General features: G+C 37.8%; 1 protein-coding gene across 2 annotated transcripts in view; it reads left to right on the forward strand.

The window, feature by feature from the left end:
* The first annotated feature begins 977 nt into the window (after positions 1-977).
* The window catches only part of FAT1 (FAT atypical cadherin 1), an 88,378-nt gene continuing 62,092 nt past the window's right edge, over positions 978-27,263 (forward strand). The window contains exon 1 of one of the 2 annotated variants that reach the window (XM_054382835.1): positions 978-4,260. In XM_054382835.1, the coding sequence (XP_054238810.1) occupies positions 993-4,260 (3,268 nt within the window). In that variant the 5' untranslated portion in view covers positions 978-992. The remainder of the gene's footprint in view (positions 4,261-27,263) is intronic. The other variant, XM_054382834.1, reaches the window with a different exon arrangement.

Raw genomic sequence — 27,263 nt, forward strand, 5'->3', positions numbered from 1 at the left:
TGACTTACTTTTAAAAGCTCATACATGTTTTAGTATTTGCTAATTAGTTTTTTATTGTTTGCTATGGTTATAGCTTTAGTCATGTAGCTTAATTGCTAGGTTTGGTAAGAAAAAAAGTGTGCCTTTTTATGTTTTAAAAGGATACTAGCAAAGTTTTCATTACTGCTCTCCGGTATTTCCTGTAGTTTGTGTGGATCTGAGTCTTATATCCTTCTCTTCTCAAAATCATTGACAGCTGTGACTAAATTAGCTGCTTCTGAACTTTTGGAGTGAAGTGTTCATACAGGGAGATTAATTTGTTCTAATGTTTTCTGGCTGGCAGAGGCAGTCCATGAAGTTTCAGCCAATGTGATCTTTCACCTATGTACCTGAGCAAGTAGGAAATTAGGGGAGAGGGAAATAACTAAGAGAAAATGTGAGTGGAGGAAGGAGATGATACAATGTGATACCTTTTGAGCTGAGACAAACAGAACTAGTGTGAGGGTAGGCGCTGTGGAGAGGTTGATAGGCGGTGATATAGTGAGGACAAACTAGGGCCAAAATGTGGGAGAAAAGAGCAGGAAGAATGAAGGAAGGGTACAGTTAGTAATTAGTGTGATTAGGAATTGGTATGACTTATATGATAAACTGGTCAGGGAAGAACATGCTGAAGGAGAGATAAGGGAAAAATATTTAGGATAAACCAGGAAACATAAAAGAATGTGTGCTCCTTTATCACAATAATAGAGTCAAAGCTAAATTGCTTTCTACATGCTGGAAAGAAATGTTTCTCCCAAAATTTTGTTGAAGGTTTGGGCTTGTTGAGTAAGCATTCTGAAGCTTTGATCTGTTATCCTGTGAGACTCAGGAGTAAAGACTGTTGCTACAAACCCAGATGGAGATAGTCCTAGATGTGTAACTTCTTGGTTTCTTTCATCAAGGTTATTTGAGTAATATTTGAATAGTCATAACACATCTCTCTCTTGTTTCAGGGTTTCTTTGTAATTGCTGCCATGGGAAGATACTTGACTATGCTGTTGCTGCTGATGCTGCTGGTGCAGCATTTTGGAAACTGTGAAGGAAATCAAAGGCCACATCATGCTCCACCAATGCAGTTTACACAAGTACAGTATAATGCTACTGTGTATGAGAATTCTGCAGCCAAGACTTATGTTGGACATCCAGTGAAAATGGGCATTTACATTACAAATCCATTATGGGACCTAAGATACAAAATTATTTCTGGTGACAATGAGAACTTGTTCAAAGCTGAAGAGTACATTCTTGGAAACTTTTGCTTTTTGAGAATACGGACCAAGGGAGGAAACACAGCTATCCTTAACAGAGAGGTAAAAGACCACTATATGCTGACAGTTAAAGCAGTTGAAAAAAATACAAATGCTGAAACACGCACGAAGGTCAGGATACAAGTGCTGGATACAAATGACTTGCGGCCTTTGTTTTCTCCAACATCTTACAGTGTTTCTTTGCCTGAAAACACAGCAATAAGGACCAGCATCGCAAGAGTCAGTGCAACAGATGCAGATATAGGAACGAATGGAGAGTTCTACTATAGCTTTAAAGAAAGAACGGATATGTTTGCTATACACCCAACTAGTGGAGTTGTAGTTCTAACTGGTAGACTTGACTACTCCGACACTAAGCTTTATGAGATGGAAATTCTTGCAGTGGACCGAGGGCTGAAGCTGTATGGTAGCAGTGGCATAAGCAGTATGGCAAAACTAACCGTTCACATAGAGCAAGCAAATGAAAACACCCCTGTTATTACAGTTGTTACACTGACTCCATCAGAATCAGACAAAGATCCCACTTACGCAATTGTAACTGTAGAAGACAATGATCAGGGTTCAAATGGGGAAATAGCATCATTAAATATTGTTGCAGGTGATCCACTTCAACAGTTCAAAACAGTGAGATCTGTTCCAGGAGGTAAAGAATACAGAATAAAAGCCAATGGTCACATTGACTGGGAGAACCACCCTTTTGGATATAATCTTACCCTTCAGGCTAAAGATAAAGGAAATCCCCCACAATTTTCTTCTGTAAAAGTCGTTCATGTGACATCACCACAGTTTAAGTCTGGTCCTGTCAGATTTGAAAATGAGATATATAGAGCTGAAATAAGTGAATTTGCTCCCCCAAACACGCCTGTGATAATGGTGAAAGCTCTGCCTAGTTACCCACATGTAAAATATGTATTTAAAAATACACCAGGCAAAGCAAAATTCAGTTTAAATCCTGACACTGGTCTTATTACCACTTTGGAACCCATAAAAGCACAATATGCATCCCATTTTGAACTTGAAGTTGTGACAAGTGACAGAAGAGCTTCTGCAAAAGTATTAATTAAGGTACTAGGCATGAACAGTAATCCTCCTGAATTTACTCAGACATCCTATAAAGCTACTTTCAATGAGAATGTGCCAGTAGGTACAAGTGTCTTGAGAGTAAGTGCAAAAGACCTTGATGAAGGGGAGAATGGTTACGTGACCTATAGCATTGCAAATTTAAATCCTTTGCCATTTGTGATTAACCATTTCAGTGGGATTATTAGTACCTCAGAAGACTTGGATTATGAATTGATGCCAAGGGTTTACAATTTAAGGATTCGAGCTTCTGACTGGGGTATACCATATCGTCGAGAAGTTGAAGTTCCTGTAACTATTATTTTAAATAATGTGAATGACAATATACCTCTTTTTGAGAAAATAAATTGTGAGGGAACAATCCCTAGGGATCTCGGTGTTGGAGAACAAATAACAACTGTATCTGCTATTGATGCTGATGAGCTCCAGTTGGTGAGATACCAAATTGAATCTGGAAATGAACTGGATTTATTTAGTCTAAATCCAAATTCTGGAGTACTTTCACTCAAACAGTCACTAATAGATAGTCTAGGTGCTAAAATGTCTTTTCACAGTTTGAAAATTACAGCTACAGATGGAGAAAACTTTGCGAAACCGTTATATATCAACATAACTGTAGCTACCAGCCGCAAAACAGTCAGCTTGCAATGTGAAGAAACTGGTGTTGCCAAAATGCTTGCAGAGAAACTTTTACAAGCAAATAAACTGCACAGTCACGGAGAAGTTGAGGATGTTTTCTTTGACACTCACTCTGTGAATATGCATGCACCTCAATTTAGAAGTACTCTCCCCAGTAGCATTGAGATAAGAGAAGATCAGCCTGTGGGCTCCAGCATAATACTTATGAATGCTACTGATCTTGATACTGGCTTCAATGGAAAGCTAGTGTATGTTATTTCTGGAGGTAATGAAGATAGTAGTTTCATTGTTGATATGGAAAGAGGAATGCTGAAAATTTTATCTCCCCTTGACCGAGAAGCAAAAGATAAATACACTCTAAATGTTACTGTCTATGATCTTGGAATACCACAGAAGTCTGCCTGGCGCCTTTTAGATGTAACGATTTTGGATGCTAATGACAATTCACCAAAGTTCCTGCAAGACAGCTATTTTGTTGAAGTGAGTGAAAACAAAGAGCCAAACAGTGAAATAATTCAAATTGAAGCTACTGATAAAGATTTGGCAGCTAATGGTGAGGTGAAATATTCTATTCTTACAGATACAGACAAGTTTACTATTGATGCTATGACAGGAGTTGTGAAAGTTGTAGGGATTCTGGATCGTGAAGAACAGCATGTCTATTTCTTGAAAATAGGGGCTAGGGACCAGCCTACTGAAGAACCTCAGTTATTTTCAACAGTCATTCTGAAAGTGTCTGTAGAAGATGTCAACGACAATCCTCCTAAATTTATTCCTTCAAATTACCATGTGAAAATTCGAGAAGATCTTCCTGAGGGAACTATTATTACATGGCTAGAAGCCTATGACCCTGATTTAGGCCAGTCAAGTCAAGTACGATACAGTCTTTTGGACAATGGAGATGGCACCTTTGATGTTGACAAACTAAGTGGAGCAATACGGATTGTACAAAGTCTGGATTATGAAAAGAAACAACTTTATAACTTGACAGTGCGTGCCAAGGACAAAGGAAAGCCCATTTCATTATCCTCTACGTGTTACGTTGAGGTCGAGATAGTTGATGTAAATGAAAACTTGCACCCTCCACGGTTCTCTGTATTTGCAGATAAAGGCTTTATAAAAGAAGATGCACCTGTTGGCTCCTCGGTAATGACAGTATCTGCTTATGATGAAGACGCAGGGCGAGATGGGGAGATTAGATACTCTATCAGAGATGGATCTGGTATAGGAGTTTTTCGAATAGATGAAGAAAAAGGTAAGGTTGCTTTCTGTGATTTTTATATTTAAATACAGTCATGTGCCAGCAAAGAGATAAAGAGAAGCAGCATTGTCATAGCTGGTGTAGATACTCATGTCAGGACAAAAAGGTGTCACCAGTTATGTCTGTAGTTCTGCCTGTCACTTTAGTGAGGTCATATGCATACGTTTGATAACTAGTTTTCTGTATTGTCTTCATTTCTATCCAGTCTACCTAAGGCTATCCTTAGATCTAGAAAAATCCATGCTACCTGGCAAAAATAAGACTATTATTGATATAAAAAGAAAGTGTGCGTCATGGGAATACTTTTGCCTTGTGGAGAGTAGGACTGTGAAGCTAAGGCAACAAACTGCTTTCTGCAGAGATTTTCATACTTTTAAATCTTTGTGTGACATCTCTTTTGTTTTTTTTTTTTTTACTAGAGGTATGCATAGGTGTGATGCTGCCATACAGCTGGTTTTGGTAGTCATTTTTGAGAGTTGGTACAGGTGCTCATCTGTAAGCTAGTAAGCAGTGCTTTTTTGTGTAAGGGCTTCTGTCAGCGAAAAGAGATACAGGTTTTAATAATCCACATAAATGAAGCACACCCATCTGTTGACTTATTTCATTAATAATGCATAAATTGATGAGCAACAGAGAGTTATTCTAGTGTCATGTATTCAGAGGAAGCATAAATTACGGTTTCAGTAAAATGCTAGTGCTGACCTGCATTTTGGTTGGGTATCTGTGCAGCTTCCCATTCCTTTATGTCTCTGATAAAGATAGAGCACTGATACTGTGCTACTAAGGTCCTTACTATAAATTAATGAGCAAAATTAGGTTATGGGTTGCATGTAAGTAAATTATGACTTGTGACTGATCTCTTGGAGAAAAAAATTTGCAACTGAAAATAAAAAATAGCAATTGTATCTGCTTTATTCAATGGCTACTCTGTGTGTTCTGTATGCTTTCTACAATTGTGAATATGGGTAATAGAGACTTAAAACACCACTTCAAGGTTTGGATGAACAAGCTGTTACTGGCAATATTTTTTCTTCTATAGAAAGCCCATTATTAAGTTTGTGGGTGAAAAACCCAACTGTAGAGCTTGAAACGTAACATTGTTTCTCTTTGCTTTGCTTTTAACAAAAGGCATAGTGAAATTATGGAACAGATTTTCTAAAAATGGAAAATAGAATACTTTCCCAGAATTAGTATTTTTATTTTTTGTATGTGTACATGCAGAATATTCATTTGTGTATCATTGCATCTTTCTTTTGGCATAAGTACATTCAAGTTTGCTATGCATTATAAAGGTAGACTCCCTTTTTGCAAAGAATCACATGGTAAAGACAAGGAGTAATGGGTGCAAGTTGCTACTGGGGAGATTGGGACTGAATGCCAGAAAAAATTGGAATAAACTTCCAAGGGAGGTGGTGGATTCCCCTACATTAGACAGTTTCAAGGCCCAGGTTGACAGGGTTCTGGGCCATCTCATTTAAACTATATTCTTACCCTGAAAGGATGGACTAGATGATCGTTGAGGTCCCTTCCAACCTGGTATTCTGTGAATCTATGAATCTTAGAATCTAGTCTTAAGTTTGCCAGTTTATTGTGCAAATTACAGATAACAGTAGTAAAAATGAGTGAAGAAATGTATTTATTTTGACAGCAATATGTACATGCATACCTATTTATTTTATTTGGTGGGTCTCTGGGTGGACAGGGTACATACCACAAAATATCATTGTGATGCTTACATACTGTCGGGAAAGGGGGGGGAAAGAAAAATGTCTTGGCCATTTTGTGGCTGTCCTCTAGGCAGTCCACTTTCTTAATGCGGGGGCACCCAAGGGGGGTGGGCTTTTTGGTTTGCGTATTTTCCTGGGGGGGAAAAAAACATATTGATTTGTGGGTTTGACGCATTTAAGGGCTCGTTTTCTATCTTGTCCTGGATTTGCAAAAGTCGGGACCTGGGGAACTATGGGGGCAACAAAGGCCCAAGGCTTTTTAGCATTTTCTGTTATTAATTAATTTCTTGGTCCAGGGGGGGGGGAAACCGTGGGCTCTGTATTTCTTTGAAGGCAAAGGGAAGGAGGGGGGCCATTGATATCATATATAAATTCTAAATCTTGGTGGTCTCTTCAAGGTGTTTTTGCTAGTATCCCCCCTCTCTAGGGACATGAAACAGGGCAAGGGAGAGGGGGATAACCTCTCATTTGGTGGGCGGGCCGGGGAGTTGGTTGGGGGGGACATAAAATAGGGAGTTAGGCAGGTAAATATTAACATCTCCTAAGTCGAAAACCCAACCCTCCCGCCATACTGGGGGACCAAATCCTGGCTATGGGGAACCAACCCACCACACGGCCACACCCCGCCCCCCCCCCGCGCCCCGGTCCAGGAGGCCGCGGCCCCCCCGCCCCCCGCGCCCCCCCGCCCCGGGCCGGCCCCCCAAAACACACGGAAAGAGGGGAGAGAAACAACACACCCCCCCCCCCCCCCCCCCCCCCCCCCAAAAACGCACACAGTCACCCCACCCCCCCCCCCCCCCCCCCCCCCCCCCCACCCCCCCCCCCCCAAGGTATAAAATGAACACACACACACAGGCAGAACAATAAAATCCACCAACCCCCCCCCCCCCCCCCCCTCCCCCCCCCCCCCCCCCCCCCCCCCCCCCCCCCCCCCCCCCCCCACCCCCCCCACGCGCCCCCCGCGCGCCCCGGGGTCGTATTCTAGGCTTAAAAGGGGGCGGAAAGCTGCAAGAATTGTTACAGAAGGCACTCTTTATGCTGCAGTATCTGAATATTTGTCATGTTTTTCAAAATGGACTGGCCTTGATATGGGAGCAGACTGATAATTAGCCAAGCAAGCACATTAAAGACTGTGAAAGAGGAGATTTGGCAAGCAACTTGGTAACTTTTTCAGCTTGCTAAAGGGCTTATCTGACTTTACCTTTGAGCTACATGTTGCTTCCTGCTGTCTTTGAAAGCATCATACTACACTTTCAGTTCAAAGATGGGTAAACTGAATTTAGGAAGTTAATTTGAGTCAATGCTTAACCATTTGGTGTCTAAGGCAAATATTTTTATACCTTTCTTCTTAGGACAACAATCACATTTGCAGAAAGAGTAGATGATTGATGATGGTAGAAGCATCAAATAGCTAGCTCTGTGAATGGAATTTGTGCTGGCCTTCAGGTTATCTTTTCTGTGTTAATGGGGTTTTGAATTTTACATTTCAAAAGGCTGGAAATTGTATTAAGGTTTGATAGTTGTACCTGTAACTCTGTAATTTTCAAAAAATAATATACCTTTGCCACTAACTTTTTTCTAAGACTTAACCTTGGTTTAGGTCAGCTGGTTTTCATAGGTTCTGTTTTCTGTAGTCTTACCCAAATCATTAAAAGCAAGTTTTTAAGAGGTAGCCCAGATGCACCCATACTCCCCAACTCAGGAATTGCTTTGATTACTTTGATGGCTAATTGCTGTGATGCTTTTCAAAAATACATTAGGGGGGCAAAATTTGGTAGTCAGTATTGTTTTAGCTTTCATGTGATATTCTTTAGGTTGAAAAGGCAACTATGTTAAGAAAAGGAGGAGAACAGGATGACCAAAGTCTATAAAATTGCAGTAGCAATTTTCTCATATCAGTCTGTCTTTTGCAGTGCAAGAAGTATGTTATACTCGGCTAACAGAAACTAACCTAAAAGGAAGTATTTTAACATGGAGTATAATAAAGTCATGAAGCTCATTTCCCCAGGAAGTTATACAGATTGAAAGTATGACTAAGAAAACAAATGGTACTAATGAGATTATTTCAAGTTTTGGCCTCGTGCTATCTCCAACTCATAAATTGTTAACTGGAAGCCAAGTGGGGTAAGGGAAAAATCAGAGATCATCTCTCAGTATATCATGATTCAGAAGTATTAACAATGCCTTGTGACTATTACTGTACAGAGATAAAAATTACGCAAGAAATGAAGACTCTGGGTGTATTATTATGAGGGGGGAATGTTAAAACAAGATTTCTGTGCAGTGAATTTATAGAACAAAGTAATTTATTTATCCTTCAGGTGTTTAGGTATTCAGAATTTGGAATTTATGGTAACTTTTTGTGTGAGCTAGACCAAAGTCTCCAAATTCAGATCATCAGCTGGCTATGTAAAATGCCTAGTGAAGGAGTTGTGAAATATTTTCTCCAAAACTTTGATAAAGATTTGAGCAGATCAGGATATATTAATGATAGAATGCATTGTGTTGGTACAGATCCCAGCGTGGCACAAAAAACCCACATGCACGATCCGAGTCCTGTTAGCACTGAGCAATAAAAACAGGATGAATCATGTCAGTACCATGCTGCCACTGCTGTTTAGAAGAGCTCTAAGCATAGTAAAAGCAATTGTTGGAGGAACACCTAAAGTAGAATCTGTGTGGGACTAAGGCAATACTGAAACCTTTTCCTTCCTTGTCTCAATTCTCATTCCAGCAGGCAAGCAAGAAAATGGAGAATGCCTTCATGTTTACTTTTTTGGCTGTCAAATAGAAGGGTAAAGCATTTCCATTGAGTATCTGCACTCCTCAAAGGTGAAAGGAAGGATGGACGCTCTGCTATGCAAAAATGGTATTAGGAAGAACTCTCAGTACTTCTTCCAGTTCTGTAGTTGAACAAGGCCATTCAGTGTTGCCCACTGGGCTGGATGTGCAACTGTCATGGGAGCACAAGCACACAATTACTGATTTTCAGTGTAAAAATGTGAAAATGAGAACCATTACTAGTTCTGTTCAGTCTCTGGCGTTCTCCAAAGAAGTTTTGCCAAGCAGACTGCTCCTTTTCTGAGGTGCCAGTGCTTCTGACTAATTACTAAGAGCTGCTTTTATCTCATTTCAGGATTGTTGTCTTTTGGTTTTAGGTAGCTGAGGGAGACAGCAGAATTTGGGAGCGTAGATGCTCTGGGTTATTTAGCCTAAAAAAAGTCTCATTACAATGATTATAGAAGATAGGAGCCCATGCTGCAAGCTGATGTTCAGAAACAAAGTTTCTGAAAAAGTTTCAAGAATCGTTAATTCTGTGGTGTTTGGTTCTGTAGTATAGTGGTTAGATTTGCAAACCTTGTACACCCAGATGCAGGGTGTTACTTGTGGGCCCTGTGCAGTAAGGTTTCCCCTAATGACAGGTTGGGATTTTTCAACTTTTAATAAACCACAGTGAATTTTGCAAACATTGCTACCACAAACTTCTCAGCTAGTCAGCTTCCAACGCTACTGGCAGGCATTTCTAAATTTCTGCAACTGAAGGTATTTTCCAGTGCATAACTTAGTTCCAGAATGGTGTTAAGAATGATGTGGCAGTCTGAACTTCATGCATAATATAACTTGTATTACTTGTGTTTAATTTGGTAATATAGTTATTTGCTACCAAGAATCTTCCTGTTCTTTCAGAGTTTAAGTTCTTAGGTAATGAGCGCTACAGAACAACAGTAATTATTTTCTAACAATAAGAACAAAATTTTAAGGTGATAAAGCTAATTTGCTGACTTAAAGATGTGACTGTAATTATGCTTTATTAGAGCAAAGTTCTGTCTAGCCTGATATGCTGTCTTTGCTAGTGTAAGAAAGAATAAGAGTAGACAATACACATGATGCTTCCTGCTAATAGTTTGCCAGTTTCTGTTTATTTTCTGTTTGGGGAGTTCTTAATCAGATGTGGTTTGTAACCCTTAGTGTAGTCTTCCTTTGGAACCACAGAGTTTTCAAGTGTCACCCTGCACCCATGGGATGTATTTTATAAAAGAATGGTAGAGGAGCAAGTGAAAAAAACCCAGCAATGTTAACAGGGGCATGTGAAAGAAAATTAATTTTATTGCACTATCTCTGTCTGCATAAAATACCATAATTGAAGCTGAATTGTTATGAGACAATATTTTGAATATAACTAGAACTATTTCCAACTGGGAAGACAGTAATTCATTAAGGAGAATGAATATGATTTTAACTATGTAAAGCAGAGTACCAAATACGAAAGTTAGAGAGCACTGCTAATACATAATAAACATGTTAACGTTTATTTATGGTAACATTTCTTTCTGGCTACTGCACTGACTAGGATGCAGAATATGATGAACGTTTATATATAAGAGATAGCTTCAGATTCTATTTCTTTAGTGATCTTTGGCTTTTGAGCTTTCTAAAACATCCCAACACTCACAGCTCTTGAGTTTTAATATTAAGACAAAGATTAAATACTATGATCACCAGTGGAACAGAACACTTAAGTAGCTGTTGGATTGCTGTTAAGCCAGCAGTGTTGTCTGGAGCAGAAGCTAAGTGTCCTGCATCTGTCCTAACAACTCTTGTACCTTTAGGCAGGAAACAAACAGGTTCCTAATAATTTGTATTTTTCTACAATATGTATTTCAAACATGCTGCTGTCAAACCATGTGTTGTGTGCTGTATTTATTCTGAGTCTTTGCTGATCTGTCAGATTATAGGTTGCTGAAAACTGTTAACAGGAAAAAAATTGAGCAAGTATTTTTGTAAGAAAGCTGTTTAAATTCAAAACTAATTGATTAGGTGATGTTGATAGGAAAGAATATTCCTTGTGGATTTGATATAATAGGCTGTGAGGAGGAGATGCTCTGAGACTTAGTTTGTTTACAGGGGTTGTGACAAAAACATTTCCTACTTTGCTTCTGTCTACTGATACCGTCTCATTGGCACATAGGTTTTGGCATTAAAGTTCATTATGCATTTTGGTCAGTTAAAGATGAAGAGTTAAATGGGAAGATGACCCTCTCCTGTGCTGGTCTTCTCATGGCAGTTTCTTTTTGCCAAAGCACAGTAGTTCTTCCCAATACTTAAGAAAGCTGGATTAGGGGAGGCTCTGCAGTTTTTTGCACCAGAAGTTTTTACCCCAGCTGGTTTGGTACAGACATGAGTGAAGCTCAGAGCACAGAGTAATGTCCTAGGTATCTAATTAGCTTTTCAGACAAGTTGTTTTCACCTACACTGAATTCAGTACTGCCACATTATGTTGTATTGAAGTTAGTGGTGAGCCCATGTAGCGATAGCAGCTATCTTTCTAAGGTGGCTGAGGTATAAATGTGCTAGAGTAAGAATTCCTAACGTTATTTTGATCTGTGGAAAAACCCAAAATAACCATAAACAACCAAAACAACAACAACAAAAACACACACACCCCTCCCTCCAAGGTTCCAAGCTTAGTCTGCAAGAAAGGAAAGACAATTGTATCTGTGCGGGACACCTAAATTGGGGAGGTGTATTTATGGTTGTTGATTACAGATATTTTAAAAACTTGTGTAGACTGTTTTTTTAAATGGAGTATTCTCTTATTTTCTGCTTTCTAGTTAATGATACCCAGTGGGCTTGACTGTGTTCAGTATGATGTTGAAAACAAGAGAGAAGCTGACACAGAGGAAGATCTGTATGATTTCATTCTAGTTGTGTGGCATTTTTCTTTGGTAGCAGTAAGGCAAACTTGGGCTGTTGAGGAAGTGAAAAATAGCTAACAAAAATTAACTGTGCCTAAATTGAGTAATAATTTCACTATAAAAAACATTTGCTTAAAATTTCATGCAACTAAAATTACATTTTCCACCAATTTGTTATGGTTTTAAAAATGAGGCATTTGGCACATACTCTTTCATGAGGCAGTACAAAAAGCTGTTAACTGCAGCTTACAAAGAATAACTGTTGTATCTTCAGATCCTCTCTAGTACTGAAAGAAATAATAAAAAAAAAATCATCAATTAAGAAGTACAGACCCAGTTTGGCACAATTTGTTTCAGATAAAAGAAAAAGACCTAGAGACCCACTGTCAATAAGACTGAGGACAGGTCCTAAATTTGCTGTTATCCAAAAGAAAATCAAGAAAACTTTTTCCTAGGAGATGACTGACTTTGGGTGCATGATATTTTGCCTTATTGCTAATTCTGATAGCCTGGCTGCCTGACACCTGAATTTAGTCATATGCATACAAGTACTCAGATTAAGAGGTTACTTGATTAACCCATCAGGGACCATCTGGTCTTCACTACAGTTTGCAGCTTTGCACTTCTGTACTCAGAATGCTATATTCAGGCTAATGTCTGGAACTGATGGTGCCACTGGGTTAACCTGTGGGATGATGCTGCTGCATTAGTGTTTCTTTTTAGGTGTATCAAATGCGCTAGAGCTAAGTCTGGCATATAGAGATAATTCCGAGTTTCAGTTTGGCTGAGGTTAAGGAGGCCTGAGTTTGGGCCAAGGTCCTGAGCAGCCTGAAGATAGCTTATTACCTTTCTTAGGCTAGAAGAAAACTACATAATTTGCATTTGTGATGGTAACTGCTAAGTGCTATTAGGTTGTTAATGTAGCTCTTAGAACATGTCTTTGGAAGAAGCTAAATTAGTTTTAGACAAACCATTCATCTTGTGTTTTGCTGTTGGCAGGGAGATCTTCCAAAGTAGTTTGAGAGTTTTCTTAGGTATCCTGCTGAGTAAAACATCACCTTAGCTGCCAAAGAGAGATCCTGTACAAAAGCTGAGGCTCCCCTCCTCTTCTGCAGGGATGCTTGAAAGTAAAGGATTGTTTCATTGTGAAAGGTGTTGATTTGGTTATAACTTGGCCTGATGAAAACAGAGCCGCCCGAGGGCTGTCTCTCTGTAGGAGAGAGAGCCACATGCAGTCTCAAAGATTACCTTATAAACAGCGATCAATTCAGACAATACAGTACATATTAAGGGCCTATTAATTTGCTTAGGCCTCTTTTTGACTTGAAAAGTACTTGTGAGCAGAGGAATAATAAAAGGGAAGGGTTACCAAAAGCTATGGAAGGTGCATCTTGCTGTATCACTCTTGGTACATCTGTTGAGTTGGGGATTTATTTCCTACTAAGCATCTGCTTAGCTTTTGAAGTACATATTAGGGTCAAAAGAGGGGAGCTTGAAATAATTGCGTAAAGTTTATTCTTTTCTTTGAAGATTTTAAACTTTAATCGTACAGCATTTGGACATATTTAACAAAGGACAAAGCTACGTAAGTATTTGGCAAACTTCCCCAACTTAGAATATGCAGTTAGTTGCAGCTTTAGAACTTGGATTTAAAAATATTTTAGGCTTTGCTGAAGCTAAGGTTTGCAGGTCCATTTTGTAATCTTCTTATCATTTATACTGCATCTGTGACTTGATTACACTAGTCATCTGAATGTGACCAAAATGAATTTTCAATTCATAAGTCTCTGTGTGGCTCAGCAAAAGAAAATATCTAGCATTTCAGTGTCATCAAAGAGGCATTTTTGGGGAAAACGCCCAAAGAATCCATCAACAGGACTGCAATAGGTAATTTCTTTATTCAGAAATTAGGTTTCCCCAAACTTTGTATTCCATCTGTGCTTCTAGTAGCTGCTTCTATTTAATTTTAAATTATTTGTGAACAGAGATAAATCAATACAATGATAATTCTTATGAAGAGTTGTATGATTTTGTTAGGCATTTGGGCTAAAGAGCAAACTGCTGAGCTAGTGGGTATAAATTGCCTTTACCTACCAGTAGTGGTAATCATTAATAGTTCTTTCAAGTACTGAGTTCTGCATCTCTGCAGGCTTGAATATCTGCCTATATGACAGGGAAGGTTACACACAGCAAATTCATTAGTCCCATTGCTTTATTACCTAATCTACTTCTTAGTATAATCCTTGCTGACATGGATTGCTTCCAAAATCTGTATATTTCTTAAATTCGTTAGTTTGGGTACTTACACAAAAGGCCGTTTTTATTTTGCTGCTGCAAGAAGTGTGAAACTGCTTAGAAAAAAAGCAAATTCCTGAGTTTTGGTTTTGAAGTCACTGATCAAAGTGTGCTTATTCATGTTCTGTACAGCACATAAGGATTAAAAGATTATTATATTAAAAAATTCAAAATGTTAGAAGTATAGTTACAGAATAGCCTTCGAATTTTAGCGTTACTGGTAAATGTACCTGAGCATTACAGAACTGTTCCACTTATGTGGGTAAAGAAATGAAGGTTTTTGGTAACATAGTTTACTGAAAATGAATACAGACTTCTCATATGTGTTACCTGTAGTTCCTGGCTGTATTTATGCATGGAGTGGAAGTTCGGTGATTCAGCTTGAAAGATTTTCAGTACACAGAAGTGTATGAATGGAATTGTGGGTGATCTTTAATGCTGGTACCTTGTCCCTTCTTTCTCCAAAGCTGTGAGGGTGACATGCATAGCTCTTTCATGGGGAATACATCTCTATTCTATCTACAGATTTTTCCCCCCCCGCCTCTCCCCACCCCTGAATCTTTGCCTGTAGATTTACCATGACAAGGTATATCCTGTCTCTATGAAAATTAGAGATCGCTGTCTAATGATAAGGGTTTAATCTGCAACGAATCAGACATGTGGAAACTTCTGTCTGTGGAATTTTCTGTTTGATCCGAGAGGAATGCCCTTGCTGTGCCCTTCCTGTAATGAAAGCAAGGTAGAGTGAATCAAAGTGATTCTAGATAAGATTGGAATGTGTGCATTGGTTATGCCTCTATTATATTTGGTGTTGCAATTCTAGTAGTACATATTATTTTACTACCCAAGAGATTAACAACATAGTTCATCTTTTTAAAAAACACCTCTTACTTTCTGCTTTAGTTAAAAATGTTGGGTTTTATTGATGGAATTCCTGAGATAACTACTTCGGTTTGAATGTGGAGAGTCTTGCTCACAAAACCAGATGTTTTCAGCAAAATATTAATGTGCTATGATAATACAACAGGGATTTTCTTACTGTAAATTATTTTACACTATTCACTAAATACTTGCTCTTATAGATTATTTTTTTTTTTTTTGGTGTGCCATTGTGAGGAATGGCCAGCGGTTTATCTCCCTGTCTTTATTACACAAACAGTTAATGATTAACAAATGTCCAGCTGCCTGTGCAAGGAATGTTAATTACTTCAGGGAGGAAAGGAAAGATGACTATGCCTTTGCATAAGAAGTCTGGTATCATAGTTCACTTTGAAAGTAGTTTGAGTATTACAGTACCAATTTTAGCAGATTATTCTGAAACAGAAAAAAATAATGCCTGGTTATATGTATATTTGTGTTTCCATACCTGTGCTACTATCTAGTACAGTAATGTTTTGGGTTGCCTGGGTTTGTCCAGACCATGTTAAAGAGATGGCAAATTGTGAAGAAGTGGAAAAGCTGGACTGTCTTGAATCTTCCCAGATACAGATAAGGTAGGGGAGGAGAGTGGGAGAAGGTTCAAAATTGCTAGTGAAAGATGAGTTGTCAGGTTGTCATTGACTCAAGTTTTGAGGTGCTTTGTTTAATAAGAAGGTGAGGGAGTGATGATTACAGGGAAAACAAGATTACTGCAGATGGTGGATTAAATTTGGAGTGAATATTCATCCAGTGCGTGATAATAGGAGGAAATGGAATAAGAAATGCATGGTGTAGTATGTCTGTAATTTCAGGGATGATCAAAAAATCCTTTCAAAATAGAGTTGTTCAGACTACTTAAACACAAGAGTGGTCAGCATTTGAGAATAGTCTTGTTGAGAATAGTCATGCACAGATTTGAGAAGGTCACCTGCTACAATTACACCTCTAGTCACTGCAGATTCTGTGAAGTTCTTAAGTAAAAAAGTCTTTAGTGGTTCAGGAACAAAATCCATTTTGTGCTTAAGTGGTCTACTAGTTACCTACAATATCATAGTGTTCTTTCATTTACACCAAGAGTACTAATGTAGACAGAGTTGACCTAGTTTTAGCATGGCTCCTTGACAATTAAACTCTTTGTTTGGCAGCAAAAATTTTTCACATCACTCATTCTCTTTGATACTGTTACTAAAGGTACAGTTATTTTTAGCAAAAAAAAAAAAAATATTTCTATGGGGAATAACTAAGAGGTTTCCAATGGAAATTCTAACAAAGAAGCTCTTTGGTCTGTTTATCCAAATACTCAGCATCCACTATTAAGCAGTAAATAAAGAGCAAATTAAATGTATAGATTTTCCTTTCTTAAATCTGTTAACTTACATTAATTTCTGCTACTTCTAGTCAATTTTTTTCATCTGGAAAATGTTGATTAAAACTGTGCAGGCAGTTATCCATTATGTGAAAATGACTGAATCCATGTCCTAACAAGCATCTGGAGCACTTACAAATATATATGCTTGACATCCAATAAGTCATTTCTAGTTTTCTAGTTGCAGGTCTCCTTTTTAGATGTTAAGTGTTGATTCTTAAGTGTGCATGTAAAAATTTGCTTACAAATGGAGTATTTTTTATTTCTTTCATATAGTTATGTTAACCAGAGAGAATGAACAAGGGTTTTTAATTCCAAATTTCCTTGCCCTCATGACTCTCATGTCCTGAAGTTTTTAATCAGAAACAAACAAGTTCAGGCATGTTTCTTTATATGTCATTTTGATTATTTTGTTTTATACGCAAAGGCAAATAATGTAACAAGTACCAATGAGTGTGGAATCCCCTCTGGATACATCAGTAAAAATAGTTTGATTATATGAACAGATACTTTGTAGGTTAATAAATCAGACTTTGCCAGATAAGGCTGGAAATATCTTTTGATGCCACCGAATCCCAGATACTTCAATCTCATGACTTCACTGACTTGCTTTGTTCTCGTAGCGCTTGCATACCCACAGGTACACCTAAATCTGCCCAGGAGCAGCATTTCTGGTGACAGTAATTAAGTGCTGTGGTATATATAGCTACATGGTGCAGTAACATGAGCAGCAATAATAGCCTGATTCCTAGTATTCCTTGACATGCTTCTTACTTTTTGATAGGTGTCAGTATCTTTTCTTGCTCAAGGCTGAGCTGGTCTGGGAACTATCATTGTTAGTCAGCAGTTTCTGCAACTGAAAACAGTCTGGAGACTGAAAGCTTGAAGCACAATTGTAGTGGTCCAAAACACAAATCAGAATAAATGATATGCATGTACTAAATGAGAATTTTTTTGCACGTGGTTTAGTAATGAGCCAGTGTTGCTCTCACTGCTTCTCACTAGAGTAAGAAGCTCTGTTGAACTTGCTGGACCTTCAGACTTCTGTAGAAGTAATAGGAAGTAAGCTGCAGTTGTTCTAATTGTAGCCAAAAAGGGAATATAGAAGAAATGCTTTGTATGCAGGAAAAAGATTCTTGGGATACGTAGAAAAATTTTTTGAGACAGTCATTAAATTTTGAGAGTGTACTTGTTGCAGAACTGTCCAGCTATTCTAATAGTTTGCAGAGGTCTAAACATCTACATCCTTCTGGATCAACTAAGCAGTTTCTGTACAATTAAATGTGTTGCTCCTGTGTGTAATTGACTTCCCATGCGTCTCATTATTTTCCTTGTAGCCACTTCTTCTGCCTAAGGGGAGTCTAGGTTAATCTGTCAACTCCAGTTAGTTTTGAAATTCCTGGGGCCATTTGCAGAGGAATTTCCCCTTCAGAAGCTTCCCTTTTCTCAGTTAAATTATAAGAGTGGTAATATAACCACTGACTTTGTCAACAATTCCCTAGTACTAGGAAGACTGACAGGGAGGGATTTTGTGGGGTAAAGCCAGACTACTAAAGAACATATAAATGTTTCTTTGTGTGTATGTGTATATAACAAATTATTAGAAGCATTAATGAAGTTAGCACAAACATTAATCCTTTGCATGTCTTACGCTTGTGCAAGTACACAATGAAATTTTTAAAATGTATAAATAAATTTCTGTGTCATTGATGTTCAGAATTAAACAAGCAGCAGACTTGTAGAACCATTCACTTGTTTCTGAATTACCTACATTTCTGTTTTCATGAAACTGTAGTAAAAGGTCAGGAATTGAAGGCAATTGTTACTGTAACAATGTTATCCCAAAATATTTTTGCCTATACATAGTTTTGTGTTACTGTGCAATTACACTTCTGGGGACATAGAAACCAGTTGTGTCGTCACATGAAGATCCTGCAAACCTTGCTCACCTAAGAGGAGCTGCTTTTGTGGATACTGAGCACCCATATACTTGGCCTAGAACCTGCTGGCAATTTAGTCTGTTTTCACTAATATTTTATAAACATGATGTAATACTGATGTAGTAGTGCAGTCATGTTTTTTTCAGTATGATTGAATGAAGGCAAATGATGAATGACTGCTGAACAGCAAAGCTTTCTTTATGTGCTCTTCAAAGAATGTAGATCATATGTGGTTGTATTACAATAATTTTTCCTATTGGCATAGAAGTTAACATTTCATTTCCCTAATATGTACTCACCAGGGGGTTTTTGTGTCTCCATATCGAGCTTTAGCAACATGGTACTGTTCCTCTGTATAGCAATTATATTGCCTGTCCAAAAGCTTGACATACAAACAGCCTAGCTGACAGAAATAAGCTGCAGCTATTAAAATAACCGTAAATGAAGCTGACAATGGGAGCTGTCTGCCATTGTCCCAAAAGATTTTCTGAACTGGAAGTAATCATTTGAGTTCTAAGGCAACGCCATCGGGGATCTTCTAATTGCAAAACTTCACCCTCCCCACCTCTCCCCCTCCCTGACTTCCTGAAAGCAAATTCACAGTCTTTGTGTACCTTAGCAGATTTATTAGTTTTAGCCTGGATTATCTACTACTGAATCATAATTTCTGGGCATAACTTTTTATGTAGATAATTTTAAGAACATGTTTTCAAAACTTTTTTCTTTTATAAACTGTCGAAACACTGTGTTTTCCACTCATTTGACTTGGGTTTGCACAAATATGCAGAAAGCAGCGTGGCAGGAGTTGGAAGTCCAAATACTACTGGGTCAAATTATTTACAATTCTTCCTTTTGCCCTGTATTTTCTTCTACTTTACACATTTACTAAGATGTGCAAAAGCTGTTTTCTCAATGTTTTAAAATGTGGTCTGGTGTGGAGCTTTAACTATCCACATCATTGCTTCTAGGTGCCTGTACTATCTCTACAGATAGCACAGACATCTCTAGATGCTTATTTAAGTGACAGATGCTCTGAACTATTAACCATTCTAGATTTTTTTCAAATCTGTTTGTATCTACCTTGTTTATAAACTGCTTGTAGCAAAGATCAATAGTGACCCTTTCTCTCCCTGCTCTTGAACACAATTCACACTACTGCCATGTGTTCACAGGCCAGAAATGATGTATAAGCTGTTCTGTGTTTTAAGCTTTATGTCAAAGTCCAGTTTCACCACGTGTTGGGGCTTTCTGCATGCCGCATTTTTGCCCCAAGACAGTATTTTACTATGAATGCATTGGTGATTTCTATTCATTATCAAAAGTGAGTCTGCCAGGTTTAAGTGAACACTGGCAGTATGTGACTGTTTCTCCATGTTTTCTGTTGCTCCGTTAGTGTCATATGCAGATGTGGTTTCATTTCAAATAAAGGATGTTATTTTATAGAACTTGGGAGGTTTTGAAAACTTGGACTCATACCAGATTTACTTAAGATATTGGTACAAAATTGGATTTGGGTATATATTTCACTACATCTAGACAGGTCAGTGAAGTTAAATTTGATATATAAGTCATCATTTTATTATGACTGAGGTTTTACTTGGTTCAATTTGGGTTTGTTCAGTTAAAATCTCAAACCTGTTCTCATGATGATGGTTCCTATATGCTGTTAAAGGTTCTGTCTACTCCAGAGATAACACCTGCTCTGTAGTGATGTTCTTCCATCTCCCAGAGCTTGCAATAAGTAGTCCATGGAAAGAGAGCAAGCCGTGATGGACTTGATGTGTTTGAAGGTCTTATGACTGCACAGTGAAATGGCATTTAGTAGTTAAAGAACTTGTGCAAAATCACTGCAGTTTGACCACCTGGTACTTATAATGAATATTACTGGAAACTTTCTAGGCCTTGATTTGTTAGAAAATGAGCCATTTGTCCTTGAAACAGCAACAGAAGTTGCTTTCCCCTTAACCTGTCTAAGCATGATTTCTCAGCTGGTAATACACAGGACACAACTTGAAAAGTATACAGCTTTCTATTTCAAGGAGCTATAAATAAAATTTAATTCAATTTTCTGTCAATCTGTCTTCATAAATGCTGAGAAAGGATTTGTAATTCCAATGTGTTACTTTCAGCTTATTTTCAGGGCTTTTTCCCCTTTGCTTCTCCAGAGAGAAATTATTCTGAATGTTCTCTGCAGCAGAAATTGTAAAATTTAGGTTTTGTATTGCCTTTCTTTTATAGATTATATATATGTGTGTGTGTGTATATATATATATATATATATAAAAGTGGATTAAGACCACTGTATAAAAACTTGCTGAATAAAGAAAACTGAAATATGTGAAAAGCTGTAACTGTTAGAAGGAATATTTATATTGATGACAAATGTTAGGTGGTTATCTAAGGATTTTTGCGGTGCATGTGAAAGTCTTAACTCCATTGCCTGCAAGTATAATTTGAAGTATTTTTTAAGGTTGTGGGCTTTTCTTTTGGGGTGTGGTTTCGTTTGTGGGAGGTTTTAAAGTGCAGTTAATCAGAGTACATGTAAAAGGTAAAGTCACTAAATTGTTTAACAAAATAAATCAGAATCTGTTAATTTAAGGTTCATCTTTATTCAGGCAAAACAGAAGAATCCTGGAATAGTCCAAAAAAAATCAATGAAACTATTTCAAACTAGATTGAATTAGTAGTTATGCACATTCATATATTCCTCAGACTTGTTTGCAAACAAGTAATTTGAATTCTTCATGAGTTATGCAAAATGTAATATTGATGATTTGTTGCTAGGTTACAGTATTTCTAGCTGTGCCTAATTAATGCTTCTAGAGGAGAGGGAAGAGCAGTGAATACCTTGTTCGTGTGTGATTCTAGCAATAGTTGCTATAACTCTCTGCTCACCTTCTGGATTATTTATATTCTGAAACAGTACAATTTAGTCTGCGTAAATCTCCAGATGCAAGAATTCTGATGAGGAGCTTGCATTGTCAGTGGTAAGCATTACATTCCTATGGAACTGAAGAGCAACTCATATTTCTCTAGGTGGCTGTTGCACTTTGATTCATAAAGGTGTGAACACATAATGCTTCCTGCTCCAAGTGCTTAAGTGATAAAAGTAAGGTAGGCTCACACTTCTCCAGCTCAATTTTATTTATCAAAAATATTACTTCTCCTAAAAGAGAGATTGTATACACTTTATGCTGCCTGCTGCAGGTCTTTAGTATTTCAAGAGACAGAGTGCAGTGCCTTTCTTGGCATTCTGCCCTGTTTATAAAGTGGATGAGCTGACATTTCACTTCTGCAAAAGGAAACTCATTCCATTCCTTCTTTAGAAGGAGATTGTTTCAAGGAGTTCACAGGATGGAGATTTTGGTATTTTGAACTGACATTTTAAGTGCTGAACAGTTCCTTGTCTCTGTGGCAGGACATACTTGAAATTTTCAGTGCATAAGGATAATTATTGGATTGTGTAGAATAAAGACTGGTGTGATACTGTGCTACCTTTGTTTTGGTTTTACCAATTGGCTATTACTTGAATGATCAAATAATATTAAATTTGGTTGACATTATTGTTGGTTGATATTTTAGAACTGCAAGATGAAGGCTAAGCTTTCTCTTATGCATTGGTGATTGGTAGAGGTCTGAGCTACAGTAGCCCAGCAGCCACAGGGAAAGAAAGAATATTTTTTTGGGGGGGGAGTTTGACAGGTTACATGTTTCAAAACCTTCACTTTATAAACTCTTTGTGGCATTTAGTGTTGTGGCTGTACTTGGCTGCTGCTTCAAGGTATTTCCAACCTCAGACTACAGTGGTAGCCAGAAATTATGAAGGAAAAAAAAAAAGTTAAGGACTTGTAATCAGAAATACAGATAAATTGGCTAGAGAATTTTTGTTCTTGTTGTTTTGGTTAATTTTTTGTTTGTTTGTTTGGTGTTTTTTGTTTTGTTAGTAATTGCTCTAAAAGTGGAAAGAATCTCAGCTATGACACTGGTCACAATTAGAAAGAGAATCACAATTTATGCTGCATACTACAGATGGGTGTAGTCTGCTGTAGTCTGTTTTATCTTGTGTGAGTGAGTGCCATAACTATTAATAAATTGCCTTTTTTTTCCCCCCTAAGTCACCTTGCTTTCTCTTACTGTGTCTGATAGGAAGCATAAAGTAGAGGGGAAAAAAAAGCCACAAAAAAAACCCCATCCATAACACACGGGATTGCACTTGCCAACTGTCCTAATTTGACTGTGCCTCTAAAAGCTACTCAAGGGGAAAAGGAGGCCAAAAGAGTATGGATGTGTTCCTTTCTGAGGTCTCTGGGGACTGCAGAGAAGCAGTCAAGTACTGCGTCTTCTGTGCCAGATGCTCTTTCCTGGAGTTTGTTTTTTTTTTTTTAATCCTGTCAGCTATCCTGTAGCCTTTGTATTTATTAATCTCAGGAAAATGCTTGTCATGTCATGGCAGGTAATAATCTGAGAAAGGGGATGTATTTCAGGAAAGGCAAAAATAGACCGTATCAGAAGATATGAAGAAATCTGCCAGGAAAATCATCTGTGTTCAACCTGGACAGTGTTGAAGAACTACACTGTCATGAACTTGCACCAAAAGGCAAAGTATGTGTTAGAGCAGATCCTATTTAAATAAGATGACCTAGGCAGAAATCAGAAGTTAATTGAAGCAGAAAATACTGGCTTTGTAAAATGGATTTTTTTCCTATTCTGGTTGTGCAAGTGTGGAGATTTTAGTAGCAAACTTCAAACTGTCTGTTACAAAGTGCTTAATGCTAGAAGTCCAAGTATGACAGTAGTGTATTCAGTAATATTTTACTTAAACCCAAAACCAAACCAGCCAACCAAACCACTAATCAACAAGGAAGATGTGATTCTTTCTTTAACAACAACAAATGTAAATTGGCCAGAAATTCGGCCAGAAAACCTGTAAAATTCTGGGAGTTAGGGTTCTTTGGACCCATGCCCACATAAAAAACTGATTTCATAAATATTAATAACTTTATGGGAAATCTGTGCAGCCTGTCTAGATTCAGGTAGCGAACTGCAGTATGAGCTGAGCATTTCCCCCAATTTTATTTTAAATTCAAAAGATTACGTAGTTATTAATGATTGTTTACGCTGCAGTGACTTACTGTTTGTTTAGAATTCAAGGCAAAGTTCCAGTCTGTGGTGGCATGTTGGCAGACTAGCACCATTGAGGGACCACGTGCCTCTGTGTTTAGCAGTTCTAATCCACTTGCTTTCAAAACTTGGAGTTCAATTGGTTGTTCATTGAAGGTCGTATTTGATCAAAACCTCTGTTCATGCAGTTCTCAAAACACTACCTTTTTTTCTTTTTTCCTTTTTTTTTTTAAGAGAAAAAAAAAAGTAGCTGAAGAAGCTTTTTGATTTGCCCAGCTTATTAGAATTTAGATTAATGAGGTTTGTAATCAGATTTCAAACATCATGTTCCAAGCCAGGGATTTATCTTTGTTTAAAACGTCACTCTGAGGGCAAATTCTGCTAAACTGCATTTTCATGCTTTGCTGAGAAATGATTGCAGGTTTTGATTTCCATTATGGAATTGTTAATATTGTTAATGAGAGTTCTCATGGATAAGCACACTTAAGGAGGATCATCCCTGGGAATTGGGAGTATTATAGTTGGAGCATTTGTTAATTAGGTAGAATTGGCCTATGTAAGACTGTCAGATTTGAGGTGGATTTATATGTTTATTTTTGTTTTAAGAGTGACTTTGGTTGTAGTGACTTGGATTGTGGGATTTAAATTGGAAGTAGTGTTGGTTCTTACCAAGAGTGGGGTTAACATTCTGATTTTTCCTCAGTTTCTGTATTCGTAAACCAGCCTATTCTTCTGTATTGAGTTCTGTCCAAATTCTGTTCTATAGCATTTACTTAGGACTTTTGCCTTAAATAAATAAATAGACAGAAAAGTCCTGCTGCATCAAGACCTTATTGCCATCTACAACTACCCCAAGGGTGGTTATAGACAGGTGGGGGTTGGTCTCTTCTCTCAGGCAACCATCAACAGAATAAGAGGACACAGTCTCAAACTGTGTGGGATGAAGTTTAGGCTTGATCTTAGAAAGAAGTTCTTCTCAGAAAGAGAGATTGGCCATTGGAATGGGCTTCCCAGGGAGGTGGTGGGGTCAACACCCCTGGAGGTATTTAAGAAAATACTGGATAAGGCATTTAGTGCCATAGTCTAGTTGATTAGTCAGGGTTGAGTGATCGGTTGGACTTGATGATCTTGGAGGTCTCTTCCAACCTGGTTGATTCTGTGAAGTGGGAACAATATTGTCTAAAATTTCAGACATCTGAACATTGTAAAATCAGCTCTGATGTCCTCTTGCAGATGACTGAGGAAGATTTCATCAGAGCTCTTTTGTATTTCCCTCTGGTGGTTAGTGACTGCATATGAATATTTTTTTATCTTGACCACCTGAAAGGCTTCAAGATGTCATACCCAGCCAAGTGAAAAATGTTTCTGTAATCTTGACTTCACCATATATTTTGAACAATAATGTTTACAAGTCTGAGATTGCCATACATGCTAAAGTTCTTTAGTGGCGCTCTATGGAAGATTTTTCTACTTTTCTTGCTACATAAAAAGCAATTGGTTTGTAAAAGTTTAAAGTACCAGATTGCCTCCATGTACAGAATGGATGGGGAAATTGCTGATTAAAGAGTTTTCTGTGAATTGGAGAAGAGTTAGAGCAGAGATTGAGCTTTTACAACATGGAAGATAAAATGGAAGCACTTAAACTGCACTCCCTAAATGTGGTTTGCACCACTTGAAGAAAAAAGTGAAAACACTTACTGGGTGTCAAAATATGCTTTTGAAACTGATGGTACTGATCACCATATTACTGATGCTTAATGGATCGAGCAGATGGTGAGATGAACACAAGTTAACTCCTACTTAGATTGTTTTATTACTTGCCTTTGATATATGAGTTATCATATTTTTTCTCTGCTGTCTTGAGAACCACTAGAACTACAAATCAGTGAATTTATGAACTCTGCAAGTGCTGGCATTCATAGAGTATACAGTATGATGCTGCCCTAATATGTAAAGTAGGCCAATATAGTCTACAAAAGCAGAAAGTTGGCCCACCAACCAATGGTACTTTAAGGACTGGTTCTAGACCTGTGATTTAGTAGGAGAGCTGTGGTTACCTCTGTTTAAAAAAAAGAAAAATAAACTTTGTTAAATTCTCCTCTTGGGCTTGTGTTTTTTTGAAGGGATAGTATACTACTGAAGTTTACATGCATCTGTATTCATTATTGTTGCATGTTAAAGACAAAGCTATTAGTGTTCTCACAGGCAAAATCAAGAAAGATTTAGTGTTAAACTTGCAGAAGCAGGAGCAATTTCAAGTAGAGTAGTGAGAAAAGGGTGGTGTTTTGTAATTACTTACGTAAGTTCAGATGGTACAGTAATGTTAAAAGGGGTGGTGGTGGAGAACCCCAAGTACTCCGTCTAGTCATGCGAGTTTAGTGTTGATTGTTTTGTGACAATTGCTGACTTGCAGAACCAAAAGAAATGCAGGATTTGATAGTCAGAGCTTCATCCTAACTCCTGTCTTATGTACTGTATTGGTATTTGCCAAGTGGAAAGGACAGGAAGAAAGCTGAGTCATATTAATAGACCAATCTTCCCTTCCCTCACTATGCATGTAGCTTTGAGCGAGGAAGGAGCGCTAGGTGTGGTGGTCTTTCCTCCACCCCACTTAGTGTTCCAAGGAGTAAAGGGAAATATTTTCTTTTCCTTATCTTCCTGACCTGTTTTCGTTTCATGGCTTTTGTACTGGTGGAGTTTTATTTTGAGTCTTCATTTTTAATACTGTATAAGCAATCCACTTAGGTGTGATGCTTCTCTAACATTTTTCAACTTGGATACGTACCTGCCTATTCTATCTATTTTAAACTGTAAGTGTGAGTACATGGGCTTTTAAAGTACACTTTATGACTCTGGGAAATGTGCATTCAGGAATTAATCTGTTGATTAGTGTTAAACAGAATTTTTTTGCATGTCTGACTGATCATAAAATCATTTTCCTAGATGATTTCTATTTCAGTTTGGAATTATAAACAGCACATAAAATTCATGATCTGTTGAGTGAGATACATGAGAAAAGTGAAAAAATCATTTCAGTGATTGAGATGTCATGTGTGTCGGTGACCATCACATCACGTTACTTTGACTAATGCACACTTAACATGTGGGTGACCCTGTAGAAAATTTGAGACATTCTGAAAATCAGAGCTGCTGTGTTGGGTAAACAACTGTGTCACATGACATGTTCAGTGGTCAGGTGAGCCTTTCATTGAAATTTCTGGAAGTCAGTGTAGAATATACAATGTCATATGCAGACCTAATTTGAAATTAAAAAGTAGCCAAAAATAAATCTGCATGTGTGCTGTATTATGCTGTTAGTCACTATTCTATAATCTTTTTATATCTTTTGGAGATGGTTGTTACTGTTGTTTTGATGTGGTACTTTTTTTTCCCCCTTCATCCTTTGAAGTATGTGACTGAAGAGAGTAGATGCTTGTGAACTAATAACCCACAAAAAAAAAAATACAGGTTCAGTCTTCTTTTTCTTTGAGATAGGCTCTGATAACTAAGGTGGTAAAATTTATAAATGCCAGCTGAGCAGCTTGCAGGAAGAGAGCTCCATTACAAGAGTCTCTTTTTGTGTTTCTTTAAACTCAGGCAAGGCTATCTTAAAATTAATCTGCCACTTCTGATGTAGCTACTGGTAAGAAAGCAGGACAGGTGTAAAATTCTAGCAGTTGCTCAGTTCAGCACGTAAGCCTGCCCACTGTGTGCTGCATGGATCACAAACAGACTAGTACTGCTGGAAGCCTTGTAAAAGGGAATTAATGAAGCCTGGTCTTGTGTTTGGTAGGACATGAAGTCTCTTTACATAATTTTCCAAAGCACACATGTAGTCTATCTGGACTTACAGCAAAGTGCTTACATGCCACATACAGCATTTAGGTTGAAAAGCTGAGGCTACAGTAATTAATGACTTTATTTACTCCAGTCT

The sequence above is a fragment of the Indicator indicator genome, chromosome 8, assembly GCF_027791375.1.
Source record: "Indicator indicator isolate 239-I01 chromosome 8, UM_Iind_1.1, whole genome shotgun sequence".
NCBI lineage: Eukaryota > Metazoa > Chordata > Aves > Piciformes > Indicatoridae > Indicator > Indicator indicator.